The sequence below is a fragment of the Lathamus discolor genome, chromosome 5 (assembly GCF_037157495.1).
Source record: "Lathamus discolor isolate bLatDis1 chromosome 5, bLatDis1.hap1, whole genome shotgun sequence".
NCBI classification, from domain to species: Eukaryota; Metazoa; Chordata; class Aves; order Psittaciformes; family Psittacidae; genus Lathamus; species Lathamus discolor.
This window is the reverse complement of record NC_088888.1, coordinates 10,301,416-10,329,004: the sequence shown is the minus strand read 5'-3', so window position 1 is coordinate 10,329,004 and position 27,589 is coordinate 10,301,416. Positions and strand designations below refer to the sequence as shown.

At 41.9% G+C, this 27,589-nt stretch overlaps 1 protein-coding gene across 7 annotated transcripts in view; it reads left to right on the top strand.

Annotated features, from left to right (window-relative positions):
* Positions 1–27,589, top strand: part of ALK (ALK receptor tyrosine kinase) — a 317,234-nt gene that overhangs the window by 217,337 nt on the left and 72,308 nt on the right. For 5 of the 7 annotated variants that reach the window (XR_010612843.1, XR_010612847.1, XR_010612844.1 and 2 more), the window contains 2 exons: positions 17,927–18,058; positions 27,039–27,185. Coding sequence is in view for 1 of the 7 variants with exons in the window: in XM_065679710.1 (XP_065535782.1) it covers positions 17,927–18,058; positions 27,039–27,185 (279 nt within the window). In the remaining 6 variants the exon portion in view is untranslated. Of the gene's footprint in view, positions 1–17,446; positions 17,481–17,926; positions 18,059–27,038; positions 27,186–27,589 lie in introns of those variants that run through there. The other 2 variants (XR_010612845.1, XR_010612848.1) reach the window with 2 other exon arrangements.

The following is a 27,589-nucleotide window of genomic DNA, read 5'->3' as shown; positions in this document are numbered from 1 at the left end:
CCTGGAGACTCCTCTTTAGGAAATTGCACTCATTCCAAAAGTTACTCGGGCAGAGAGCTTGGTCAGGGGAGAGCTGCTGTGTTTGCCTAAGGAATCTTGCTGTACTGGTGTGGGTTTTGCTAAGTGCCTGGTGTTCATAAAGAGTGCATAGGAAAGGCATTAGGTGAAATGAAGACAGTTTCCTTTCCAGTTTACAAAGCCAAGCACTGGACTTGTCCCTTTATTTCTTTATTGTAATAGTGTATAGGAGACCTCTTTTTTTTGACACACCTGTGTTCTGATGATTCTGGCTGCTTTTCTTAGCATTTGAGCAAAGGGCAGAAAACACTTTCCGTGGATAGGAGACAAACTCCAACTTGCAGAGCTAATTCCCAAGCAGTTCAGCACGATTCTCAGTCTAGACCTCAACAGAACTGTCAGGGAATAAAGTCTGTATAATAAACCAGTCATCTAATTCACGACATCACGGGATTCAATCTCCCTAGGCAAGATTTAGTTCAGACATTCATGTGGCTTTGTTGTATGAAGTTAGACAAGGTGGTATTCATCTCTCATGACTTCAGCTATCTGAAAGTTAGGCATCATGTCAAAGCTAGTCTCTGAGGTCCCTTTTTAGTCAACAGAGAGAAAAAGAGGCACTTCAGAGAGCAATTAATTCCATCTTTAACATCATAGCAGCATCAGAGTGTCAGAACAAGGACAATGCTTTGCTTGAAGAATTGTAGACTGGAATTTCTAACAGAACTATCCTTTTAAAGCCAGTGGGTGCTTTCATACCTATATTCAATAAAGTCTGCTCACCAATTCCTCACTTTCAAATGAATAGTGTCAGGCAAGAAAGCTTCAACAGACAGGTTCTCTATTGAGCATCCTCCATGCTTACTGGTTAGCATGCTAGATAAATCATTTTATAGTAATTATTTTGCAGGAGTTTGTTCAGTGTGTTAGGATAAACCCTGAAAAAAATTGAAATGGCTGTTGAGTGCAAGATTAATAGTGCTATCCAGGAATACTTTCCAATATCTGCAGTACCAAAACTAGCTTCATTCCTGCAGCTTTGACAGGATGCTTCCAGTCAAACCTAGAAGCCTATCTGCACTGGAACTAAAACCACCTGCTGTTCTTGGAAGCCTGTATACATCATAAACCAGAAATTAGCCTTAGGTTTTTACCTCTGTAGATATTTTATGAGTGGGTCTAGAAAAGAAGGTATATTTCTAAGAAAAAAACCACAGGTCTTTCACACAGAACATTCAGATACAGGAGTGGTTTATCAAAAGTAAAGTGGTTGTTGGTAGAAGAAGACCTACAGCAGAGAGCCTTCTAGTGGAGCCCTGTAGATCATATTGCTTCTCTGCATCCTCACAAAATCACTTATGTAAAAGCTTTGATTTTTATTTTTTATTTTTTTCTGTTGTTGTTGACAACATTCCTTTGTGGGAGACCTCAGTGAAGGCTTTTTGGAAAATTTGCTTAAATTGAGTTGCATTTGGACACTGGATCCCATGCTGCTTTCCAGAGAGCGGTAATAGAAGATCTGCATTATTTTTCTCAGTTACTTCCTTAGCAGTAGGTGCAATTCCCTCTCTTGCATTATCTTGTTTATTACCCTTGTGAGTGACTCTGTCACTTCTGTTTAAGCAGAAGCGGTAACTCAATCCCTTAATAAAGCCTTAAACAACATTGCTTCTAAATGAGGTCAAGATCTATATTATGCGCAGCATTTGTCTTGAACCTTAATTCATCCTACTTCTGCAAGGCTATCTGGTTACATTGACGAGTTAGTAATTTTAAGTCCAGTTCCTGGAGATCATTGAGTTTTAGCCTAGATTTTAACTGACAAGACTTCTTAAGCATGATATGCCATTAAGAATTATGTCAGGGTATTGCTATTCCATTATGTTAGCATAATCAGTGTTTCTTCTTTGCCGGGAAAATTTAAAGCGATTGTTTTTTCTGAACAGGAAACTGTATGAGGTGGGTGTTGGGGGGGTTATATTTACATATATATATTTAATAATTTATATAAATATATTTAATATATATCATATAAATATATTTAATAATTTATATAAATATATTTATATATTTATATTTAATAATTTTAAATGCTGTCCTGCAGAAAAAGCTGCTATAATTTCCTGTACATAAACATACCCTTTTATCTCCATCTTTGATTAAAGAAAGGTCCTTGTGTAGTTCTAAATTGAGACAGAATTTCCTCTGGACTTGAGCATACTTGCAGATGCTTTTTCCATTCTCCTTGTTTTAGAAGCAGATTTGAGCTGAGTATCTCAGATAAAGACCAAACTGCATTCCCAAGTTTTCGCACAGCTGCAGAGGTAGTCGGAGTTAGCAGTCTGATGTTCCACAGAATGCCCTATATCCTCTTTGAAAAGAGAAAGGGAAATACTCCCTCTTCCAGAAATTGCTTTGCATGGAATAGTAAGAGTATTATCATGTATCAGAATTATCTCAGATATTAGAATGACTTTTTTTTTTTTAAGGGACTAGAGCACAGGCACTGAGTTGCTCCCCTGCCTTGTAGCACCACTGTATTGTGGCTTTGCTCCTCTAGTCTTCAGGCAGGTCACAACAGTCTGTAGATGTGTTCATGCAGCCCAGAGAGCAGCTGCCACTTGAAAATGAGAGGTTGACAGCAAATCCTGGAGCAGGTAAGAACTGTTGTTTTGGTCTCGCTTGACTGACTTTGCCTGAAATAAATTAGAGTACTTGCACATGCTTCTTCACCAGATGACTGGGAGGAAAAGTGGTTCTGAACAGATGGAGGCAATAACCTCTTCTGCCAATTCAGCTAGGGAAGGATGTTTACCTGCAATCAAAGGGACTTACCTGTACCACAGCTACAAATAACTCCAGAATCTCATTACAGTCCAGTTTAACTCATTAGTGTTGACACCCGTGAGATGAATTGTTGTTCCTAAGGATAGAGCCTCACACTGCCTGGGATTTGTGGAGGGGAATACCTTCACCTTGTGAGTTTGTGACTGTGTAGTTGAAAGTAGTCAGGGTCTGTTGACTCGCAGAGTAATATCCATTGAAAAGCATGAGACGGGGGGACTCAACCTTGTTTGCGTAGTTATGTAAACTACTTACAAGAGATCTCAGGGCCTCTCTGTGACATTTCTTGCTGCAGTTTCTTCAAGCAGCAGATCCGAATTGCATTCAGTGTGTGCAGAACTCAGAGGTGTTTCTTGAAAGCACCTTTTTGGAGAGATAAATCACGTATCTGAAGCATCTCTCCACCTTCAGATGCGTGTCCATGAAAAAGAACTTGAGTCCAGACTTGGTGCTGGTAGGCTTCTGTTGCTATTTTCCACTACAATGAAAAGCAATTTCTACTTGAATTCTGGAAATCTGAGCAGTTATAACAGTAACAAGTACTCCAGTGACCAAGTCTGGAAGTAATTTTGGTCAGAAATCGAAAGTCTCTGTTCATAATCTCATCCTACAACTGCAGTAGATACTCAGAGTTTTGCCTGTGAAAAATTTGGTAACTTACACAGCATCAAAAATGTTTGACACCACATATACATTGCTGAGTGAAGTTTGTGATATATAATATCTCATGTGAGTTAGTATCTAATTTACTGCATTAATCAGTGAATGCCGTATCAGTTTGCAGATTGCATGTAGATCAGTTTAATCTGTCATCTTAATTGTCAGTGAAATTGTTAATGTTGAGTTTACATTAACTGGTTTTTATGCTGTTTCTCACTGAGGAAGCAGTAGCAGCATAATACCTTGATGGTGCTCATGTGAAAATCCTGGAGTAGGTGAGGTCATGCTGCTTCTCACTGAGAAAGCAGGAGCAGTGTAATATCACGACAGTGCTCGTGTGAAGCTATGCAGGGTTTATGGTTGTTTTTCCCTGCTCTCAAAATCTGAGGTTCCCCCAGTTAAATCTGTGGTTTTGCTAGTATTTGCATGTTTTAATACATGCCAAGTACAGAGAATGCTGTCAGTCTTGTCAGTGCTAACACGGTAAAAAGTTGTCTCTTTAATGCGCTGTCTTGAGTGAGTGGATTTCAGGGGACAGGACCAAGCTGAAATGACCCAGGGCTTCCTCAGACCGATGCTGCATTAGCATCTGGTGATGACTCAAGTGATTCTGTCATCCTTTGTGCTTCATGTTTAGTGATGCACTCAGTATAGCCTTTCATTTGAGAGCCTCTATGTGTACACAAGGATAAGCAGCATCTCCATTTTTATTTTGAAATATATTTTTTATTTTTTTTATCTAAACTTCCCCTGTTTAAGTTTTAACCCATTACCCCTTGTCCTGTCACTACAATCCCTGAAAAAGAGGCCCTCCCCAGCATCCCTATAGGCCCCCTTCAGGTATTGGAAGGCTGCTGTGAAGTCTCCACGCAGCCTTCTCTTCTCCAGGCTCAACAGCCCCAACTTTCTCAGCCTGTCTTCATACGGGAGGTGCTCCGGTCCCCTGATAATCCTTGTGGCCCTCCTCTGGACTTGTTCCAGCAGTTCCATGTCCTTTTTATGTTGAGGACAGCAGAACTGCACACAATACTCCATGTGAGGTCTCACAAGAGCAGAATAGAGGGGCAGGATCACCTCCTTCGACCTGCTGGTCACGCTCCTCTTGATGCAGCCCAGGATACGGTTGGCTTTCTGGGCTGCGAGCGCACACTGCCGGCTCATGTTCATTTTCTCATCGACCAGCACCCCCAAGTCCTTCTCTGCAGGGCCGCTCTGAATCTCTTCTTTGCCCAGTCTGTAGCTGTGCCTGGGATTGCTCCGACCCAGGTGTAGGACCTTGCACTTGTCATGGTTGGACTTCATGAGGCTGGCATCAGCCCACCTCACAAGTGTGTCAAGGTCCCTCTGGATGGCATCCCTTCCCTCCAGCATATCAACCGGACCACACGGCTTGGTGTCATCGGCAAACTTGCTGAGGGCGCACTCAATCCCACTGTCCATGTCAGCAACGAAGATGTTAAACAAGACCTGTCCCAACACCGATCCCTGAGGGACACCACTTGTTACTGGTCTCCAGCCAGACGTTGAGCCATTGACCACAACTCTTTGTGTGCGGCCATCCAGCCAGTTCTTTATCCACCGAGTGGTCCATCCATCAAATTGATATCTCTCCAATTTAGAGAGAAGGATGTTGTGTGGGACAGTGTCAAATGCTTTGCACAAGTCCAGGTAGATGACATCAACTGCTTTACCCTTGTCCATCAGTTCTGTAGCCCCATCATAGAAGGCCACCAAATTGGTCAGGCAGGATTTCCCCTTAGTGAAGCCATGCTGGCTGTCACCAAGCACCTTGTTGTTTTTCATGTGCCTTAGCATGCCTTCCAGGAGAATGTGCTCCAAGATTTTGCCAGGCACAGAGGTGAGACTGACTGGTCTGTAATTCCCCGGGTCTTCCATTTTCCCCTTTTTGAAAATGGGGGTTATATTTCCCTTTTTCCAGTCGTCAGGAACTTCACCTGACTGCTATGATTTTTCAAATATGATGGCCAGTGGCTTAGCAACTTCATTTGCCAGCTCCTTCAGGACCCACGGATGGATTTCATCAGGTCCCATGGATGGAAGCTTGAAGAAGTTAAGAGACTTATCCAAGGTCACAGTGGAAGAGCCAATTTGGAAATCCTGACCATCAGATTCCTGATTTGATAGGCAGAATTTCCGAAGGTGATTTGCTAGCAATTCAAGGCCCTTGTGCACACAAATGGAGTGCTGGTTTAAAGTACCTCAAAAATTATGCTGGGCTGCTCTGTTTGGCCTGTTTGTGCTCAATCCCTGGTTATTTAATTTTTTCTTCCTTTTGTTGGGTATTGGGAAAAGGATGCCAGGTTTTTTATTTCTGAGAATACGCTGTATCATCCGGCAACTTAGTCAAGGTCTACCTGGAAAAGACCAAGTGACTTCTGTGCGATACCTTTCACTTCTGCTTTTTGCTAGCAGAGGCAAAGTTGTCCAGAGCCCCTCCCAGCAGGATTATCATTGAACTGGACAGGAGAGAGAGATGAAAAATAGGATGGATGAGTTCTTGCAGTGTGGAGAAGACTTGAACTGCTACATCTGTATTGAAACTGCTTCACACATACCTTGGTCAGGTCTTGGTTTGCTTAGCTGTCCTATTGTTCTGCTGAAAACCTTGCAGTGGCATTGCCCATAAAGACCTGGCTGCGGTGAACGCAGAGGCTTCTGAGCTTTCTGACTGTTACCACTTGTGGGACAGCAGATCATTGATTTTTATCCACATTAGATAGGGCAAGGCACTTTTATCATCTCTGTGATACTTCATTGACAGACTGTTTACAGTTATATTGCTCACTAAAAAGCAGCAGTAATTACCTGTGGGATGGGAAGGAAGGGCATGGTCAAACTAGAGTTGAGAGCCTTTACTGTAACTGCTGCCACATGAAAGTCCTGCCAATGGTTGTCAAGAAATCCTGGAAAAAGAGGCAAGGCATTTTTCCCGATTTAAGTACAGATTCCAGTGCAGTTGATTTTGTTGATAGTGTTTTACTAAACTTTCTGAACATAGGCTCAGAGAGCTGGGCTTGTTCAGCCTGGAGAAAGAGAAGAATCAGGGGAGACCTTAGAGCAGGTCCCAGTGCCTCAAGGGGCTACAAGAAATCCGGAGAGGGGCTTTTGGCAAGGGCCTGTAAGGACAGGACAAGGGGGAATGGCTTTAACCTGACAGAGGGGAGTTTGAGACATGAGGAAGAAGTTCTTTCCTGTGAGGGTGCTGAGGCAAAAGGTTCCCAGAGAAGCTGTGGCTGCCCCATCCCTGGCAGTGTTCAAGGCCAGGTTGGACACAGGGGCTTGGAGCAACCTGGTCTGATGGAAGGCATCCCTGCCCATGGCAGGGGTTTAGAACAAGAGGAGCTTTATTGGTTTATAGTCCCTTCCAACTCAAACCGTTCTGTGACGCTATGATAGATTCCCCATGTACTATGGGCTACATTCCAGGCTCTGAGGTACTACAGTGATGTGAGTAGCTGGCCAGTGACAATCGTTATAACTGGTGAACTGTATACACATCCCATTAAGTTAAAGCCCCAGGAGGGCAGGAAGTCAGGAATTTCAACTACTCTCTTTGTAAAATATGTATAGCAGCTAGCTAAAACCTCTGCACTCGGTATAGCTTAAGTATACCACAGAGAGGACCATGTGCAGCTTAACATGAATGGAATTACAAATGCAGAGCAATGGATCACAGTAAAAAACAGGAGGAGTTCGTGCTCCCCAAGATGGCTGCCGCACTGAGGGAAGACTTGGTGAAAGGCATAAGAAAATCCATGTTAATTATTATTTGGTCTTTTGAATTGATACTTCAAGACCTAATGTAGACACAGGTATGTATAAAATACCTTTTGGGTCTCCCTTAGTCCATTTTACGGCCCAAAGAAAGTTTGGTGGTTCTTTTTCATTATTCAGTGTGTTTGTGCAGTTTGTGCTTTCGAGTGAGTCCTGTCCAGTGCAGCTTAACGGGAACCCTCCCCTAAACTGATAGGTTTTTTCCAAAATCTCCTTGGAAACTGCACCACAGTGCAGTAGATCTTTGGTGGAGAGAATACAGGATTTCATTATTTCTTGAAATTGGTTTATTTTTCTCGGTTCTGTATGTGCCTAATTATTTTTTGATTCCAAGCCAGTCAGGATACGACGCATGCATGGCTAGGCTGGGTTCTGTATGTCCTTTCCATGTGCTCCACTCCTCCTTCTGGAACTTCCTACAATTATTAATGGACGGAACACTACACCTGTTTGCCACAAAACCGGACTGACCCCATTTACTTCGCAGTGGGGCTTGCACACCCTGTTTCATATTCTCTTTTTATTACTTGTTTTGTACCCAAATGTTTATTTGCTAGGCCTTGATGAAGAATGAGCAGTAAGCTGTGTGTCCTCCTACTTCTGTATTCTGTATAATGAATTGTTGTGCAGTTATAAAGGATTTACTTATAAAGGATTAGTCTGTCAGGAAGAGGTACATTTGCACTGAATAAATAGATTTATCTAGAGTCAACAAGGTGTTACGCTTTGCTGAAATCTGTGCAGCTGGGAGGAGCACTTTGCATAATAACAGCAGTAGCAGATTTGTGAGAATTTAATATTATGGCTGAGGATAGGTGAGAGATTAACTAAAAGCCTACTGAATCAGTTAGCAAAATGCAGGGAAAAGGGTTTGGAAGGAGCTGGAAGGGGAGTTTGCACTCAACAGGAAGCCTTTTCACAAAGTGGGTGTAAAGGACTGTTTTGTGGTGGCTTACAAATTATGGTGCCAAATTTGAAGATAAGAACTGTAAAAGAAGTAACTGTCAGTTCTGAGTAATTGTGCAAAACCTTCTGAGAGTTCGGTTGCACAGTCTGCTCACCGAAGGGTAAAGATCTTAAAGAAAACCTAGAGTTAGAGAGGGGGACATAAGGTATGTTCTGTCTCCTTGATCTGTCTTTACACTGAACAACTGTTTTAAGATTCCTATCACAGTATTAAAAAATTAAAAGCCATTTTAACATTATTTAACATTTGCCTGGCTGTTCTGTGGCTAGCAACCTACAGGCATCCCATCCTCAAGGTGTGGTAATTCTGAATAATGATATTGGTCAACTCATACAATTGTCTCTGCACCTCACTATATGTTTGGGAGAGAGATCTTGCATGGAAAGCATTAACCAAAGTGTCTTCTAGTCCAGTCTTCTACGGGACAGTAGAGAGAGTGTCTGAAACCTGGGTAGGTTTCTTGGAATTGTTTTGTCATCCCTTCTTGTGTTTTTTCCCTGTAACTTCAGTACATACCTTAGCTTACGCAGAGCTATGCACTACATTTATTCACTGACATTTGTTTTTTTTCTGCAAGTGTTCCCAGTTCGTAAGTCTTCCACATGTTGAAGGGTCAGCTGAGATACTCTGCAGAGACATGTACTGCAGAAAGAAGTCTTTCTGCAGGCTTTTTTGATGTTGAAGGCCATTGACCTTCAGCAGCTTTGCTCCTGGAACAATTTCATTCAAGTGTAGGAAGGCCTTGAAGCGCAGCCTGTTACACAAGAGCAAGGATAGGCTACTTCTCCATCCCTTTGGACTGGCTTCAGAGAACTGAGATGTAGGCATTTTCAGTGCATTCATCTGGAAGAGTCACCAGTGAGTCATACCATTCACCAACATACTGATGTTCAGGGTTGTGTGGAGGTAGGGTAACACTGCAGTGGTTCCTTTTGCTTTCCTTGAATTGAAAGCTGGATAGAAACCATCCACATTAAGTTCCTTCAAGTGGCAAACCTTTTAGTGTCACCAGTGTCTCCCTTGCAGCAAGTGCTCATCTGCAATTTCATTTTGCTTATGCTTTGAATTTTTGAGGTATTGTTGCTCAGTTTCCTAACAAAGTGGAAATTGGCTCCGTGACAACAATTTGTTGCACTCACACAACTGCAGAGTTACGCAGAGGCTGGCACAGTGGAGAGGGGCACAATGTGAACCTTCTTTCCCCACCAAGCTGCTGCTTCTACGTGGAATGACTATTACTCTTGCCTGTGGGCCCACTGCTTTGCACAGGAAAGCACTTGGCTGTGATGTGAGGATGCATTACTGCACCCGCTGAAAGGGAACACCACATGCTTATTGTGCTGATTTGTGACATTCCACCCACCTCCTCCAGTAACTGATCTGCAGTAAGGACATAAACCTTCATTTAATACTGCTGACAGCAAAAGGAGAGATACTGCTTTGAACAGCTATAGAAGCAGATTTGCATTTTAGAAATGAAAAATATGATTCCCATCTAAAATGGTGATAGAATACAATTAAGGTTCATACCTCTATTTGTGTTTTTCATGACAAAGCATACAAATATACCTCTGTTGACTGGCTTGGCAGAGCTAAAAGTGCATGATTGAGAGATTACTGAGATGCTACTTCTGTAGGGTTCAAAGAGAGGTTGTTGTCTGATCTGGGTGGAATCAGTTTTGAGCCAAGCAATCTTCTCCAGTCTCCGCTTTCTGTAGCTTTTTTTAGTGGATCTGGGCAACTTCAGTCCAAGTGGTAGAGGTTGCAACAAAGTGAGTCAGTCTGGTTTGGGCAATTTACAGTCTCGTTTAAGCAGTGGTAATCAGTTGATGTGTACCTCGGTTTCCTCATCTTTAAAATGCTGTTAGTGGGGTTTTTTTGGCTGTGGTTTGGTTTGGGTTTTTGGTTGGCTGGTTGGTTGGTTGGGGGGGTGGGGTGGGGGTGTTTATTTCGGGGTTTTTTTTATTAAGAACCAAGAATTGAAAAAAAGTAAATCTTATGTGTATAGTGGCAGTGTTGGCTGTGCTTGGAACTGAGGAACTTGACCAGGCAAATGTAAAACTTACCTTACTAATTGAAATTGGATATGAACCAAGCTTTCTAAGAAGCAAAATGTGGAAAATTGCAAGCATTTCCTATTTAATCAGCTCTTTAGTATACCCAAGAGGCACACATGAAGTTTGGAAGCACTATTTTCATGTCCTTTTTCCAGTAGCCTTGTTTTATTTCATATTCAGTTCCACATCTGATGTTGAGAGTGGCCCTGCATTAAATCTACTCCTGTTGTCTATAAATAAGCTTAGAGATCTTAACCACCTCATGATTTTGACAGCATCCACCACATGTGGCAAGCAGCATTCATCTTCCAGTGAGCTAGCAATCAGTCTGGCCCGTGTTTCCTGTGGGTGAGAGCTGGTCTGCAAGCCTATGATGGGGATGACAGAGCTAATAATAGAAGTTGGAGTTTTTTATTTTCCCTCTCCAAGGTTTGTATTTTGAAGATTTCACAGAAAATCACAGAAAAGGGGTTTCTGGTCTTTTTTCTTAACCAGTTGCTTACTGTTGCAAATATAGTGATCACTGCTTTTAGGAGAGGTATGACAGCTGGAGGCTGTGAGGTCTTTTGTTTTGTTGGGGTTTTTTTAATCTCATGAAGCTGCAGTGGTACCTGAGAGACAAGGGAGTTGAATGCAGTCTGATACTGAAACAAGAGCAGCAAAAAGCAACCAAAAGAAATGAGATTTGGAATTTTAACAAAATTCCTCTCTCCCATTGTATTGTTCTAAGTCAGGATGTTCATATTTGGGGATGGAAACCTTAAAGATCTGCTGTGTAAAGTAAAATTACAAGGTCCAAAGTCTGTGCATACACAGTGTTTCATAGGTATGTGGGAATAAGTATTTTCCATCTCTTTTGGCCTTTTTCAGTTTTCTAGATACCACAGAATATGTAGGGATCACTGCATGCTGGAAAACCACACTTCCTTTATAGAACTTGCCGCTGCTGTTTGCTTGCTTAGTGTTAATTTTTCAACGTGCTGTTGGAGCTGCTTATTCATTAATAAGCAAATAACAGGAAAAAATATGTATGTTACCATGAGCCCTAGCCAAAAAAAAAAAAAAAAGCCAACAAAAAAGCATCAAGATTTTGTGCAAGATTAATAGGGAAAAACATTATCATGTCATTTATTGCATTCAGCAATTATTTGCTGTCTCAGGAGCCGTGAATATAAGTATTAGATCCTCAGTCAACTTCCCTAATTGAAAAATGAGAACGTGTGAAATACAGCTAACATTTTTTTTTATTCCAAATTTGTACTTCATTGTAGTTTTAAGGAAGCTAGTTATTGCTGTAAATTCATTAAAAATACATCACACCACCATTAATGTTGGGAAGTTATTCAGTCAGAAGGTAGGACAAGTAAGTATACCTGGTCAAAAAGGTTTCCAAGAGGGGAACCTGGCTAGTCTGAATGCTGCATGGCTCTGGAGAAAGTTCATGCTGCTGAAACATGGCAGTGAACAAGTGCTGGCTCCTCAGGTGTGCTGTGAAGCTTTCTTCAGTGTAAGCAATCATACTGGCACTAGGGAAAGCTGAAGGAGCAGATGTTTTCAAATCTGTACGCTGAGCGTAGCATCCCTACTTTGAAACAGCAGCAGCGGAGAGGCAGAGCATGTTAGCACCGAGCTGGCTGAACTATCGACAAGAGTGAGTTGCAGACCGGCCAGTTTCCACTTGAGTTTCCTGCCTCACATTTTATCTTTGTCTGAATTCACATCTTTTCAAATTTCCTGGGTTTATGACAATATTTAGTTATGTGTTGAAACCTCTTTAGTCAGTATTTTCAACCCAGGATTGTTTTGAAACTGTCTGAGAAAATTGGGCATTTTTATTTTAGAAGTAGATGCATTTTGAAATCTTGACATTTCTGGTGAAGTGAAAATCCTGTTTCTACGTGGCTGTAATGAGCAAGATTTCTGGTGTTAGAGTAGCTCACTGTGGGAATGCTGCACCCTCTAAGCACGCAGAGTAGGGGGGATGCTCCCTCAGTGGGAGGTTATTTACGATCCTCTGTCCTGTCTTCATCAAATGCATTATCCTGTTCATTTTATACCATAAATTATTCCATCCGTACTGTGAAGATATATAATAAAGATAAATAATTTCCTTACAGGTTTTTTTTCATGGCTCTCATAACATCTTAGTTCCTTACAAACTTTAATGAAATGAGCATCACAGAGCTCTTGAGAGAAGCTTATTCCCATTTTATGTATAGGAAGTGAAATAAGATTAAAGCCAATTTATCTAACTGAAAAAAAAAAAATGGGCAAGCTTTCAGGCATATCTAAACATGGGCTGCTTTTTCTGCCTGACATAGGCAGTGTAATAAAAAGAGATCACTTTCTCCTACAAATGAGACTTCACTTGCATCCTTAGACAATGACAGCAACAGTAACAATGCTATTGCAAAGATTAAAGTCAGAAATTATGAAGTGTTGAGTAATTTTGGCTGCCTGGTGTAAGAAACCTGGAGTCCTGACTTTATTCAAAGCATTTTTTTAGGACATTCTGTTTTCCAGGTCTCTCTTACTGGTCTTATTTGCAGCTGTGACCACTTGGCTGTTTTGCAGATCTGAATACAGGTGTCCTGGGGTGGGTGCCTGGAAAATGAGGGTAGTGTAGCTCGCTGTGCAAGTTTTGATTTATGTGATCTGCCCTATATCATGTTGGGAGTTCAATAGCCATTTGCCAAGGATGGCTTCAATTCCCTTAAACATGAACTCATTTTTCTCTTCTTTCGCTTTCCTACCTCTTTTATTTCATACCTTCCAACTTCTCTAATGGTGAAAGCAGGGCTATTAATGACTCGTGGCACTAGAAAATGGACTTTGTCCTGGAGCAGGGCTATCTTCAGTGCCAAGTGAGCCATCAGCTTTCAAACCTCTGCGCTGCAGTAAGGCTGGAGGGATGGAGATACTGAATGAGGAAATGATGTGCCTGGGAGAAAAATCAATTATCAGAAACTCACCGGAATTCTCACTGTCTTTTTCTAGCTAGACAGCAGCTTTTCTGTGTTTCACGCAACCTTTAAATCTCCCAGTACTCTCTTGTTAAACATCTGAGTTGAAGCCTTAAACCAAAGGAGGAGGAGAGGAAAATTAATGACAAATACTTGTGACAGATAAGCGTTGTCAGTAAGGTTGCACAATCCCCGATTTTTGGTGGAGGAATGTTAGACTAGCAGTGCTAGCCCATTACAAAATAATTTTAAGAGCTGTAATTAAATAGTAGGAAAATTTCTCTTTTTTGAGAGGCAGCACACATGGTGAGGCAGATGTGATGGATTTCCATGGATAGATATTTCTTAACTACATACATGCACTTAAAAATGGATGTTTTTTACCTTGTGTGCGTACAGGGTCTTGCCCCAAGAACCACTGGAACCAATTCATCTGTGCCCAGCCAAGCTCCTCAGGGATAGCTTAGAGCTTGTTGGTAAAACATGCTCATTCATCCCAGGTCTTTGCAATTCTCTTCACCTTTTATTGCAGAATACAAATGACAGGGTTTTTGAACAACAACCAGATACTGTCCTGTTAAGATCTCTTGTTTTAATGTGGGCTGAGTGGGAAGGCTTTACTTGGCTGTGTTGGTCCCAAGATCTTTCAGTAGCATTATAAATTATGGCCTGAGAAGTTGAATGTAACCTGTGAAGGCATAGTTATGTTCAGCTTGACTAGTCCTAAGTAATAATTAGCAGTGTAGCCATGTTGCAAGATAAGGGATATCTTTGTGAAAGCCTATAAAAATTTCAGTCTTCCATCCTACCTGGCCAAGTGTGGTGGCAGTAAGCTGAATGTTCCTATTTTGTGGAGATCAAACATCATAATCTTTCTGGCCACATTCCTCAGAGAAAGATCCACCAGAGTTTGCCAGCTCCTCTCAAGGGAGGGGAGGAAAGAAGAGGCAACCCAAGACAGAGAGAATCTGCTGAGGAGTGAAATACATCCCCTGTGGCTCCACAGTCTGAGCAGTAAGTTGTTTACCCTGCATAGGGTAAGCCACATGATTTTCCCCTTTCCATACTGCTATATGGAAACTAAGTCCAAAAGCGTGGACAGTAAAGAGCCCAGGCTGTCATTTGTGTCCAGAGTCTGGTACTGGATTTAAACACTGCCAAGGCTGGACTCTGTTCAGAAGCAGAACCTGTGAGGTATAAAGTCAGCACGTGTTCCCCAAGGAGTTGTTTGTTTCTCCTTCCAATTTAGAGCTTGAAATGCCATTTGTTTAATGCTGCTGTTTAAATAATGATTTATAAGACTCCAAGCCAGCCGTGGTACAGCTTAATGACTGCTATAATTTATGGATGCCACTGGCTACGTAAACACTGCTGTAAATATAAAGGATGTCTCCCACAAATTTTACTTTGATACTTGCTTGGTACCATTCATTTCCTTACTTACACATCTTCTGGGTGTGAGTAGAGGCCACTTCACTCAGCAATCTGGGTCATTCTGGCTCACCTTGCCAAGAGCAGTTTAGGCTGGGAAATGAAAAGATCAGATGTCTATTTTTGTTACAAAATATTTTAATTAAAAATTGAGTTTCCTTGAGCTTGGATGCAAACAGCTGCCTCAAGTGGCCCATTAAAAGGGTCATTTGTATTTGGGTGCTTTTTCACTATCTATTTGTTTTGCTAGTTAATCATCTCCTTTATCCAATTCATTTTGCGTTTGTGCACATGGTAAGCAAGCAAACAGGAGACAGGAATGAATCACGTACTGTCACAGAGCCCAGCCACTCCCCGGGCTGCAGCTTTGCTATTTGTGTTCTCCATCCTATACAAGGAGCATGTATATATGGGTCTAATGCAAATCTGAGCTAATTCAAGCCCCGTCTCCACAGAGATAAATGAGCATGCAAATCTGCTGCTTTGTTTTGGAGGAAAAGCTCCTGGACTTTTAAACAGTACAGTCGGTTGACTTCAGGAGATTTGTGCTCCTAGGCTGCAACAAAGACATCTGGAAAGACAGTAGGTGCTCTTGAATGCCTTGGTTCCATTATAATTTGTAATAATGCAGTCATGTGCTTGGAAAACTGAATTCCTTTACAAGGTTATAATGAACTGAGTAAACAGAACAACTCCATTGTCTACAATAACCCCTCCTCTGAATCTCTGCGTATCATATCCCAGCAGCTGCTGGGATAAAACACAGACATTGTGGAAAAGATTGCAGATAAACAGAGTAGGACATGAGAGCTGGTAATAAATGTGGGGTTCAAAACCATCTGTGGGGTAATTCAGAGAGATGGAAGTACTTCAGAATTTGACTAGGACTTGAAGGTATCTTTTTCAAGAGTGTCATGATGTTACTAACCTCATAGAAGTGCCCTGGGATGTGTCTCTTTAACTTTTCTTTAGGGGTCCTTCCAGCAACATGGTGCTGCTCAGGTTCATTGCATACCCCTAGGAGAAGGGGACACCTCCTGAGTTACCAGCATGACTTCTGACAGCTCTCTAGCATCCATTTGCACACTGGCCTGAGCCTGCTGCATCCAGCTTGTGACATGCAAAGAGCTTTGCATGTAACATAAGGAAGGCTCTCAGCAGTGTCACTAGGAGTGCATTTTTACAAGGAGCACAGCAAAGCCAAGGAAGATAGATATCCTCTCATTGCCTTAAAGCCTTGCCCAGAGGCCTGCAGAAATTGTCAGCAACCAGCTCTGAGTTACTTGGTCTATTTTTCCTGCGAAGCTGTCCTCTATTGTCATGCTTTGACCCTGCCTGAAATACAAGGACACTGTGCAGCCTGTATGCAGCAGGCCAGAATTGCTCTGAGGCACTCAAAAACATTGAGCTGACAGCCACATAGAGCACCCTTTTCAGGAGCTGGGGTCCTTTATTAAAAAGGTTTGGCATGTATTCCCCCCACTCCTGAATTGATTTGCACCATAAAATAAGCTTGAAGAAAAATAGTGGTTGCTTTCCTACATGCTTCATTAATTTTTACTTTTGGCAGACAATATAAATAAAAGTATCAAGTGCACGTCTAATTGAATTGCCAGTGATTCCCAACTCCCTGTAGTACCAGAGAACATGATGTAGCTGTGCTGTTCAGCAAGCACAGATGAGTTAGGCAAACAATGGCTCACTCTGCCCAGAGGCTTTGGTTTAATCTTGAGCATTTACCCATCTAATATGAGACAGGGCAGGAGGTGTTGCAATGGGGAATTTGCAGCACAGGCCTCTTTGAACTTCTGGATTTGCCTTCTAGGAGCAGTGACTGGAAGCAGATCTCTCTGCAAAAGGTCAGAAAGGTTTTGGTGAATTGCATCTACACCCAAATTTCTGTGTAAGGAGCTCTGCTGCTTTTTGAGTTTATCCTCCTCAATATGTACTGACTATAGGATGTTGTTGGACTACTTACTGCCTTCTTGAGGTGGCTGATCTGCAGCATGTGTCTCTTAAACAAAAAAAAAAAAAAGAAAAAAGGCCTTATTCTTAGTATCTGAGCCACTGGGGATGAGTGAATTCATAGAATCACAGAATGATTTGGGTTGGAGCGGACCTTAAAGCTCCTCTTGTTCCAACCCCCTGCCATAGGCAGGGACACCTTCCACTAGACCGGGTTGCTCCAAGCCCCATGCAGCCTGGCCTTGAACACCGCCAGGGATGGGGCAGCCACAGCTTCTCTGGGCAACCTGTGCCAATGCCTCATCACCCTCACAGGGAAGAGCTTCTTCCTAATGTCTAATCTAGCCTCTTCCAGTTTAAAACCATTTCCTCTTGTCGTATCTCTGCATGCCCTTGTAAGAATTCCTACGGTAAGGAAAATCATACCCATCCGCCTGGATGATGTCTGACTTTTCAGCTATCAAAGGAATCATGTGCCTCCAGCGACAAGTACTCAGGATAATTTCTGAATGGATGATACTGGCCTCTAATTGTAATGTTCAGTGGCCTCATTTCGTAAGAGTTGGCTCCTTTCCACATTGCTGGCTGCCTTTTGCTGCTTAGCATAGGTGAAATTAATTAGTGATTTTATCTTGGTACATGTAGTCTGCTGTGAGCTTCCTGACTTGAGGGGAAGGGATGGAGGAGTGGATGTAGAAGAGAAAGAAAACTGCAAGCAGAGATCAGACTGTTTTCTGTCTTGCAGAGAGAAGATGGCAATGTTATACACCCAAGTCATAGGTAATACATGTTGATGGGAGGGCATGATGAAAGCTTGTATTCTTTCCAAATCCTGCAGCTATGTTATTCCTGAGCTAGACAGAGAAGATATACATCTTCAGGACTGTCAGTCTAGCAGTAAATTCATACACAATTAAAAATGTATCATACATATTGTGTTGTTCTTGGGAAAGTACCACAAAGCAGGCTGAAGAATTTCAGCCCTCTTTTCAAGGGTCAGAGATGCCTTCCAAGTTAAAACACTAGAAATGCCTGGGGAACTGAAATTCTCTGTTAGGTGTACCATTAGGTACTTGAAAAGATCAGACAGGTCAAAATAAGTATTGTATCAAGTGATTATTGGAAGGAAGGGATTTCACAAGGTGTTTTCCAGGATCCTATGACCTGTTGCTTAAGAGGAAGGTAATTCAGTAATCTGAAGTAGGTTTTGTTTCCTTTTTCTTTAGGGTCTGCTTCTGGCTCAAAAATGGCTCTGGAGGGTTCCTTCAGCTGCTGGAATGGAACAGCGATCAGGCTGGGGCAGGTGTGTGACTTCATCAAGGACTGCGTCGAGGGAGAAGATGAGGGAGATATATGCAGTGAGTAAATCCAGCCCCCAGGCTGCACCCTCCTTTTGCAAAAGCATTGACTGTTTTGAATTTTAATGCTCAAATTTAGCATTAATAGACAAATTTGGTGCTATCAAAAGACCGGTATCCTACATAGTACATGCAGTTACTCTGGATGTCTGCCTAGAGCTGATAGACTGTTTGATATGCTGGATGTGGTTCTGAGCAACCTGATCTAGTTGACCATGTCCCTGCTTGTTGCAGGGGGGTTGAACTAGATGATCTTTGAAGGTCCCTTCCAACCCAAACTCTTCTATGATTCTGTGTTCCTGTACTTGCCCACATTACTACTTCAGCAGGTTCTTAAGATGCTCGTAGTGCTTCATCTCTTCCAGAGTCTTGATCAAAAATGCAAAGGAAGTACAGCCTGAATAGCTAGATGCCTTACAGAATTATGAAATGTGAAGTTTGTTAGAGCCTTTAATCAAAATTTAGCACAGCATGTGGCAGAAGGGAGAGAAAGGAGAGAACTTCCAAAATGAAAAATGAGCAGAGCCAGTAGCTAGTCTTTGGCCATCTCCAGTGTCTTTGTAATTTCTCTTGTTTTCTATCCTCTCTTCAGCAGTCAATAGTCTAATAAAATACAGCAGAAGACAGCCTGAGTTTTCTGAGAGCCTGCTGTGCCTCAATACTTTGTTATTGTGCTGCATAGCCTAGATACTTTAGGACCTTCCTTTAACCATCTTAAAGATGCCTTACTGTTTTTTCTATACCTCCACATGTTCTACTTCCAGTATCTTCCCCTTTGCCAGTCTACAGAGAGTTAGGAGTGGTTGATTGTCAGCCATGTGATTATCCACAGGGCAAGTATATCTAGAAAAATATCCTTTGAGGGTTCATCATTTACCAATTTAAAGTGTATGTGTCACAGCTGATTTGACCTATGGACTTTTCTTGACAGAGCTGTGTTGATTTGGTATGAAAAAAATGTATTCCCTGATCAAAATATCAGTACCAGAAAACGCCTCTGGAATAGAAGAGGCAATTATTCTCAGTTTAGCTTTCATATGTGACAGATAGAGCAGGGGAGAATCTGGGTAAGGTAATTCAGACAAGCTCTGTTGATATAGGTAATGTCTAGGCTTAGCAGACTTTTGCAGTTTCTAGCATAAACTTAAGTGTGATACACAACTTCTAGCAAATTCTTTGCTGCTAGTAAATATAAATTAACAGATTTTATTGGTGTGAAGAAGAGTGGTTTGACCTGAGATCGTCTAATAAACTAGTTATAAGTTACAAGCTTGACATGATGTGCTAATCCATCATGCTAGATATATGTTGTTGCAATTTGGAATTATGTTTGTTAATGACACACTCAGTGAACATTAGATTCGGTTTCACAGAGAGGGTGTTGTCACTGCAGAGTTGCCGCTCCTTAGAACCAATAATGCTTCATACTGGTAGTACTGAAACCTTTTTGCCTAAGTGCTTTAAAACAGAGCTCTGAATCCTCATAGCAGTATTTCCATTGTGCTCTAGACTTTAATTAGAAAAACCTTGGTATATTATGATAATCAATAGGTTGAATACATTTCCATTTCATTGGAAGGAAGGAAACATGCTATTTACCATCCAGATACACTGTTGTGTCTGTCTGCTATAAATGGCTCTGCCTTGGGAGGGTAATCCTGTCTATACCAGTGGGAACAGCAGAGCTCACAAGGTAGGGTTGTACCAATCATGGATGCAAACTAAATACCACCATAGGACGGGGTAGCCCTAGAGGAACATGCTTACCTGTTAAAATGTTATTTTCAAACACTGGGTGCACATGTGGCTGGTGTCTCATCCACACTTATGTATCAGGAGGCCCTTGTATCTGGTAAGCCAGCTGGTAAAGTGACTGATCACTCTCACACACACGTTCTGCACAGGGGCTGATTTGGTTGCCTTTTCCCTCTCCATGCAGCATTCATCTGTAGCTATTTGCATAAAGCAGTATAGCACTTACAGATGTGTCAGCAAAGAATGTACACAGAATGTAAATGAGAAAATGTAAAAATCAGAAGATATTTTAACTGCCTGTTTAGGGGAGCATCAGTGCCTAGCTTGAGGAGAAGAGCACACAGCTTATATTCCCACAGGTACTGGGAATGAGGGTTCTTACTCATAGCCAAAAGGCCCCAAGAGCACTGTTTTCCACCCAAGCAACACAAAAAGACAGGCTTGCCTTAGCAAGAGCTCAGGTTGGGTTCATGTCTGTGTATCCACTGACAAACCTGCTCAGCCCTATGGCTAATTTCTCTTTTTACCTCTTACTGTGTTGAATCTTGTTGGCGTAAGAATTCTTATGCAGAACAGAGAAAGGATCTAATCTTTTATATGTTATATCTGCATGGCAGACTAACACAAAACATACGTCAACTTACAGCATTTTAGTTGTCATTTTGGTCCTGAGCAACATAGATGTTTTTCATTAGCTTTTCTGCAAATGTGGCAAAAAGTGATTCAGGTACTTAAAGCAGAGAAAGGGGGTTCCCAAATGCTTCTGCTTGCACAGAAGAGCTGTCAGAAAAAGATGTAGCTGTGTTCAAACCTGAGGGGAGAGCTCCTAAGATTACTTTTAACCAAAGGCTTCTATCTTTGAGTTTCAAGCAGATGTTTGGGTGTTTTTATCTTTCACAGTCTTTTTGTTGTGCAGGTACTGATTTTTTTCCCCATCTCCCTCCCTCCCTCCCTCCCTCCCTCCCTCCCTCCCTCCCTCCCTCCCTCCCTCCCTCCCTCCCTCCCTCCCTCCCTCCCTCCCTCCCTCCCTCCCTCCCTCCCTCCCTCCCTCCCTCCCTCCCTCCCTCCCTCCCTCCCTCCCTCCCTCCCTCCCTCCCTCCCTCCCTCCCTCCCTCCCTCCCTCCCTCCCTCCCTCCCTCCCTCCCTCCCTCCCTCCCTCCCTCCCTCCCTCCCTCCCTCCCTCCCTCCCTCCCTCCCTCCCTCCCTCCCTCCCTCCCTCCCTCCCTCCCTCCCTCCCTCCCTCCCTCCCTCCCTCCCTCCCTCCCTCCCTCCCTCCCTCCCTCCCTCCCTCCCTCCCTCCCTCCCTCCCTCCCTCCCTCCCTCCCTCCCTCCCTCCCTCCCTGTTTGATTTTTGTTCCTTTCTTAGCTGAAAAAAATCTCCCTAAAGCCTGCTGTTTGTTAACATCTCTTTACTTATTAATGGCCAAGGAAATGTCATAGTGCTTGTTCTGCATGCAACCAATTAGTCTGTGTAGAGAGTGTAAAATCAGAGAGGGATGACCCCTAGAGAAAAACATGTTGCTATTTGAGTCATAATCAAATAATCTTGCAAGAGCAAACGACAGCTTCAAAGAGGCAGATGTGGAATTAGATGACAAACTGCGTTGATTTGGGATCAGACATACAGATTTAACAGACTGATGGAAGCATGGCCCTGGAAACAACTTTGCAGAAGCACACTTTGCAGACATGCATTAAAACTTAAGATAGTGGCTGTCTTATGGCTTTGCTAGTAAATTCATGCTTTTATGTGTATGGAATTTATACATGCCAGCCACAATAACAGGGTTCAACTCTAGGTTTCTACTGAATTGATAAGCCAAAAGATCATAGAATAATAGAATAACAGGCTGGGAAGGACCATGAGATCCCAGGGTTGGAAAGCACCTTAAGATCATCCAGCTCCAACCCCCTGTCATGGGCAGGGACACCTTACACTAGACCAGGTTGCTCCAAGCCCTGTCCAGCCTGGCCTTGAACGCCAAGGATGACACATTCACATCTTCCTCAGGCAACCTGTTCCAGTGCCTCACCACTCTCACAGTAAAGAATTTCTGCCTTAAATCCAACTTAAATCTCCCCTGTTTCAGTTTGAACCTATTTCCCCTTGTCTTATCACTACAGTCCGTGATGAAGAGTTGCTCTCCAGCATCCTTGTAGGCCCCCTTCAGATACTGGAAGGCTGCTATGAGGTATCCACACAGCTTCTTTTCTCCAAGCTGAACATCCCCAGTTTTCTCAGCCTGTTCTCATATGGGAGGTGCTCCACCAACTCTGAAAAAAGTACTCTTTATTAATAGTACTACAGCTCAAGCGTATTGCCTCAGACAAGGGACCTCGAGCGAAGAAATCCACAGGGGATTATCCCCTTACAATCTAAATTCCTACCCTTCATGAAACAGAACAGGCCCGTATTATTATTAGGGCCTGAGATCTTCCCATTCTACATTGGATCTTCTCATTGTCTCTAGGGCCATTTCTTATCTCTAAGCTTGCAGCTTCTGTTAATGAAGGCAGCTTCTTTATCTGGTGGCTAGAAGTGGCTCTGGGGCCTTCTTTTACTTATCTAGCTAAAAGTTCAACATATTTAGGTGAAAGTTCACAGTTTGCAGCTTAAAGCTTCAGCAAATTTAGCTACTTACACTAAGCAAGTTATGCTAAACGAGTTCTATATGTAGTATAGCAAATCGTACAATGCATAGATTATGTTAGGAAAGTAATGGATATATTAAGAAAAAAATAAAAAATAGAGGTGCTGATAAGAGTATTTATTATGTAGGGACCCAGAATTTACAGGATTCAGTTATGATATTACTAGTCCAGGACTGCTGCTTCTTCTGCTTAAGTGAATTTGAACCTGTATTTCCTCTCTCCATGCAGAGTTTCCAACACTGTGGTCTGAAATTCTGGTCTAGTTCAGAAGAAAATAATTATTCAAGTCTCTCCTGGGATTGCTTTTCCACATTTTATAAATTTTACCTGGGATAGGGATTGAAAGTGATGTCCTCCATCTCTCAGATAAATCTCATAACCACTGGGTTATAGAGTAATTTTCACTCTTTGCCTCAATGAATATTTAAGGATGTTAAACACATCACCAAGTAAGATAAGGAAGACTAGTATCTGATTCATGAAAGGAGTGACTCAGGCTGTGCTATGTGGTTGGAAGAGTGCATGCACACATCTGTCAGAAGACCAGATGACAGCTAGAATAGGAACCCATAAAGTTTGCATTTGTGATAATGTGAGCAAGTGACCAAAAAAGCATAGATAATTAATTCTACAGGGGCCAGTTTACTTTCCGGGCAAAAATGCATGAAGAAACCACTGGATTAATTTATATCTTATTGAGAGATACAGCCCAGCAGAGTCTCCCTGATGAAGTAGCAACCTGTTTCTGTTTTCTGCTCTCTTAAGGTTCCTATCTTGCATACACTAGTCCTTTTGCTTCTTTCTTGATCAACAACTGTACTTGTAGCAACAAATTCTAATCTCTGGCAGTTCTGAACTCAGCAAAGCCTTCTGGCAGTAAAGGATAACTCTTTGTTGACTGTTGAAAAGTATTTTGCCTTCTTATGCTTCATTTCTGGTAGAATTTAGCTGACCAACTGGTAGTATGGAGGCAGCCATTGAAACAAACTCATGTTTAAGGTTCATGTGCTCTTTTGAATTGTTCGAGTAGCTGATCTATTTGGTTGCTGAGATTTCATCCAAAATTTGGTATAGGTCCAAACATACCAGAGTAGTCTTTTATGCTTTTGTCCTTTATCATATCGGTCTGTAGTCTCACCCAAAAGTTTAAACTGTAGTAGCTGGTTCATTTACACCTAGTTTTGAATCAAGAACCTGCTCCATCTACTTTATAAATTATTCCAGTTAGTTGCTAATTTTTCTTGCTATTAATGGATGAAAAATCTGAGATGAGGAAAAAAAATGAACTTACTTAGGTGTTGTTTAAAAGGTAATTCATTCTGAAGGCTTGAAAATATTTACTTAGGAACAAGTTTAACACCCTACAGGTTTTCTCTAATTCATCACTCAAAAGCAGAGACTCTCATGTTCTCACAGTGCTCTAGTCTCACTGGATGACTCTGTCCTCCACCCTATATCCACAAACTGCATCTTAATCTTACTAAAGTCTAAATCTTTTAAGGTTTCTGTCACTAATGCTAATATCTAACATGGCAGGTTTCAATAGATGTAACTCCTGCTCCCTCATTTACTTGATTTTGCAATAAAGTCACTTAGCTTTCCCTGATCAGCTTCATGTCTGCACTGATGTATGAATTATAAATATGCAGAAAATTGAGAAGCGCATGTCAACAGAGAAGTGCTGGCCAAAGAGGTCTTTGTGGAAGGTGCTGTATGTATTCAAAGTGAGAAAGAGCAGCAAAGAAAATGCATCCAGTGCACAAGACATCTGAAAACCCATAAAAAAATTATTTGTGGAAGGGGAAGGAAATTTTCTGGGGAAGTAATAGCTTATTTATGCCCTTACTTGTTCATCAGCAGTGAACTTCTGCTCTCCAGGCAGGGACTGCTACTTATATGACTCCTACTGCTGCTCTGAATTGTTTACATCATCCTAGACAGCGTATGGCCATGAAATTAATTCAGTTGGACACCGAGCCAAGCTGTTTCAGTAGGAATTCAGGACACATTCTAATTTGTCATTTTCTTTGGATCCCAGCCTCTGGCTGCGCAATGAAATATAATCAAGTTCTGTTGAAAGGTAAAACACAAGGAAGCAACTCTCTGCTTAACAGCTTCGCATTTAAAGCCCAGGCTGAATGAGTTGAGAGATTTTTAAAAGGAAAAAGTTGAAAAAGCCATAACTCCAGTCCAGGTTTTGATCTTTTCGTAGCAAATTTGCATGCTTGCAGAAAATAACAGTGAAGCATGGTTCTCGCCTCCATGTCAGGTTCCAGGTTCAGATTTGGCCCTACTAAAAAGCCACAGATACAAGATTTGTTTCAGTTTCCTCTGTGAAGTCACTTGTGATTCAGGCTCCTAGAAAATTAAGTATTGCTGGTCTAAATGCTGCAGTTGGGATGTGTCTTCTCAGGGTATACTAAGGAGCACATGCATGTGTCACTGACAGTGAATTGCCTTTTGAGGTGTGTGAGTCAAAGCTGAGCTCTGCGAGCAGGTATTTAATTGATCTGGAAACTCAGCCAGTGAGTTCTGAAGGTATTTAAATTTTCTGAATTATCTGGAGTTTGAATACTGTTGCCTCAATGTCTTAACAGCTATAAATTTATATATATAAATTCTCTATATAGATAGAAGATTTCAGAGGGAAAATTTCTTAATCACAGCAAAATCTGAGTTCAGGACCATCCTCTTCTCACAGAGAAGCTAGTGAAATTGCCAATATCATCTGATGGGCACATTCTCTCGCTTTAGGAGTTTGTAGTCTATCCTACATTTTGTAAATGAAGACATTTTAACTCTAAATTTAACAACTGGTTGAAAGAAAAAACTGATTTCCTGGCTATGGAGTTTCATAATGTGTTCACATATGAAATTTATTTTTAATCTTACAATTTTAAATATATTCCTTGTATCATTTTCCTTTCTTTAAAAAAAAAAAAAAACAAACACAAAACAACAAACCACCAAAAAACAAACAAACAAAAAAACAAACAACCAAGAAAAACCCACACAAAAAGACCAAAGATAGATTTAGAAGTTCAGGGGAACATGAAAGGAAAAAACCAAATATGGTGTAAAGGCTAAACTGGTTTTAGTACAGAGTTGAGTACACAGTGGTGTAAAAGCAGTGAGAAGTCAAGAATATCATCATTATGTTTGTTGCTACATCTGTTCACCACAGGAGTTTTTCTAGTTTACTGGAAGAAGGACCAACTCCACTGAGCAAGTGTTTTCAGGGGCTTTGTATTGCCAGCCCCAAGGACTGGTTAGTCTGTATAGCAGGGTATATAATGACTGGTGACTTTGCTCTACTTCTGTTCTGGTATCTCTAATGCCTAATGTTAACTATGTTAAAAGGGACATCTTTTTTACCCAGGCTAGCTTTGTGCTCTACCTCTTATCCCATAAAACCCAGTTTGTTCCCTTTTATTACCTGGCAGAGTTCTCAGCTGCACCGTGGGTGCAGAATATGTAGTAAGGATCATTAGTGATTCACCAGAAGTGAAAATCATGTTATAGTGGTAGTGATCTTACATGGCATTTTACAGTGTACTTAATAAGTATAGAATCTGGCCTCATGTTGAAGAAGAGAAATGCGAAGGTGGAACTAGACAACAGAAGATATTAGGGAGGAGGCAGTGAGGGTTTATTGAGATTGATGGGAAAAAGTATTTTATGAGCTTTGAAGGAAGTGGGTGATTCTTGGCCAGCAGATGATGTCCACATATGGCAATATAAGTGTATGGTGCAGGGCAAAGGGAACAGTACTTTGCACCCTTTGTAAGAAGAATTTGCAATGTAGGTAGGTAAGGCGATGGAAGGCATAAAGTTACCTTCTACTTTGAATGAGATGACTGTTCCTTTAAAACCAGTTAATTTAAAGGCAAAAAGCTAGTGTATCTTTATTGTTTTGAGCTGGAAACTTGCCTGAAATCTTAAGCCAGTGACAGAATGAGTGGGCTTCAAAGCCTGAAAATATGGCTTAAAATAAAGTATCCTTTTTTTTCATGCATTTATCTCACCAAACAGATCCTCAGGTGCAAAGACTGAGGCACAAAAGGACTCAGTGCTTTACCTGAGATTGCATCAATGCTCTCGGAGAGATCACATTGCTTCGCTGGGCTGACTCAAGACCTAGACTGTAAGGAAGGGGAATCATGTTAGGAACTTACCTCTTTCCCAGATTTCCTTCTGTGAGGCTGGAGAAGCAGTGGTTAAGAAATCATCTCCAAGATGTAACCTGGAGTGGGTTCATACCTGTGGAGCTGTAGAGGCCAGGTACTTAGGAGATCCTACAGTGTACACTGAGATGTCCTCTCACTTGGGCTTGTCAAAGTGTGGGGGGAGTCAGTCACAGTTTGGGGGCTGTTTTCCTTGCCACCACCTTCTTCATGGTCAGGCATGGGCATGATTCCACATGAAAGGACTGAGTAGCTGTGGAGGTGCCCACATGCCCTGGGCAAACTGGGTCAGAATAGTCAGTGCAGCTTCTCTGTGTGCCCAGGAGTCTCCTCCTCAGCTCACCTGTGTTGTTCTAGTGTGTGTGTCTGTCTCTCTGTTCCATTTGCAGAAAAGCTTCCCTCTGGCTTTTACTGTTCATTTGAAGAAGGGGACTGTGGCTGGATGCAAGGCTCCTCTGTGTCACATCCTTCTCCGTGGCGGATTGGAAGCCCAGAGCACAACCGTTTTCCTTCAGTACAAAAGCCACCTTTCTACTGTAAGTGCTTTGAGCAAAAGACTATCCTGCTCACTTCCTTTATTGAGAGTACAGAATGCTACCTCAGGTCTCCACAACTGACACTAGATATGAATCTTGACCCCTCCTAAGCACCTTCACACCAAGTGTTCATCTGCATGATCCTCCTCCATCCTGATCTGCTTTTTTTCTTTCCGATTTTCTCATTTATTTCCTCTGTTTCTCTGTACTACTCCTTTTTACCCTCTCACATCCTAATTTTCTTTCTCTTTGCTCCATGGTCCATTGAATTCCACTTCTGTGTATGAATACTGTATACTAGTCACCCTACCCAATCCCAGTAGTTCATTTCTAATCCTTCTTGTACAAGCCATTGAAGGTTTATACTTCAGGCACTGAACTATTTCTGGTTGAGTTTTGGCAAA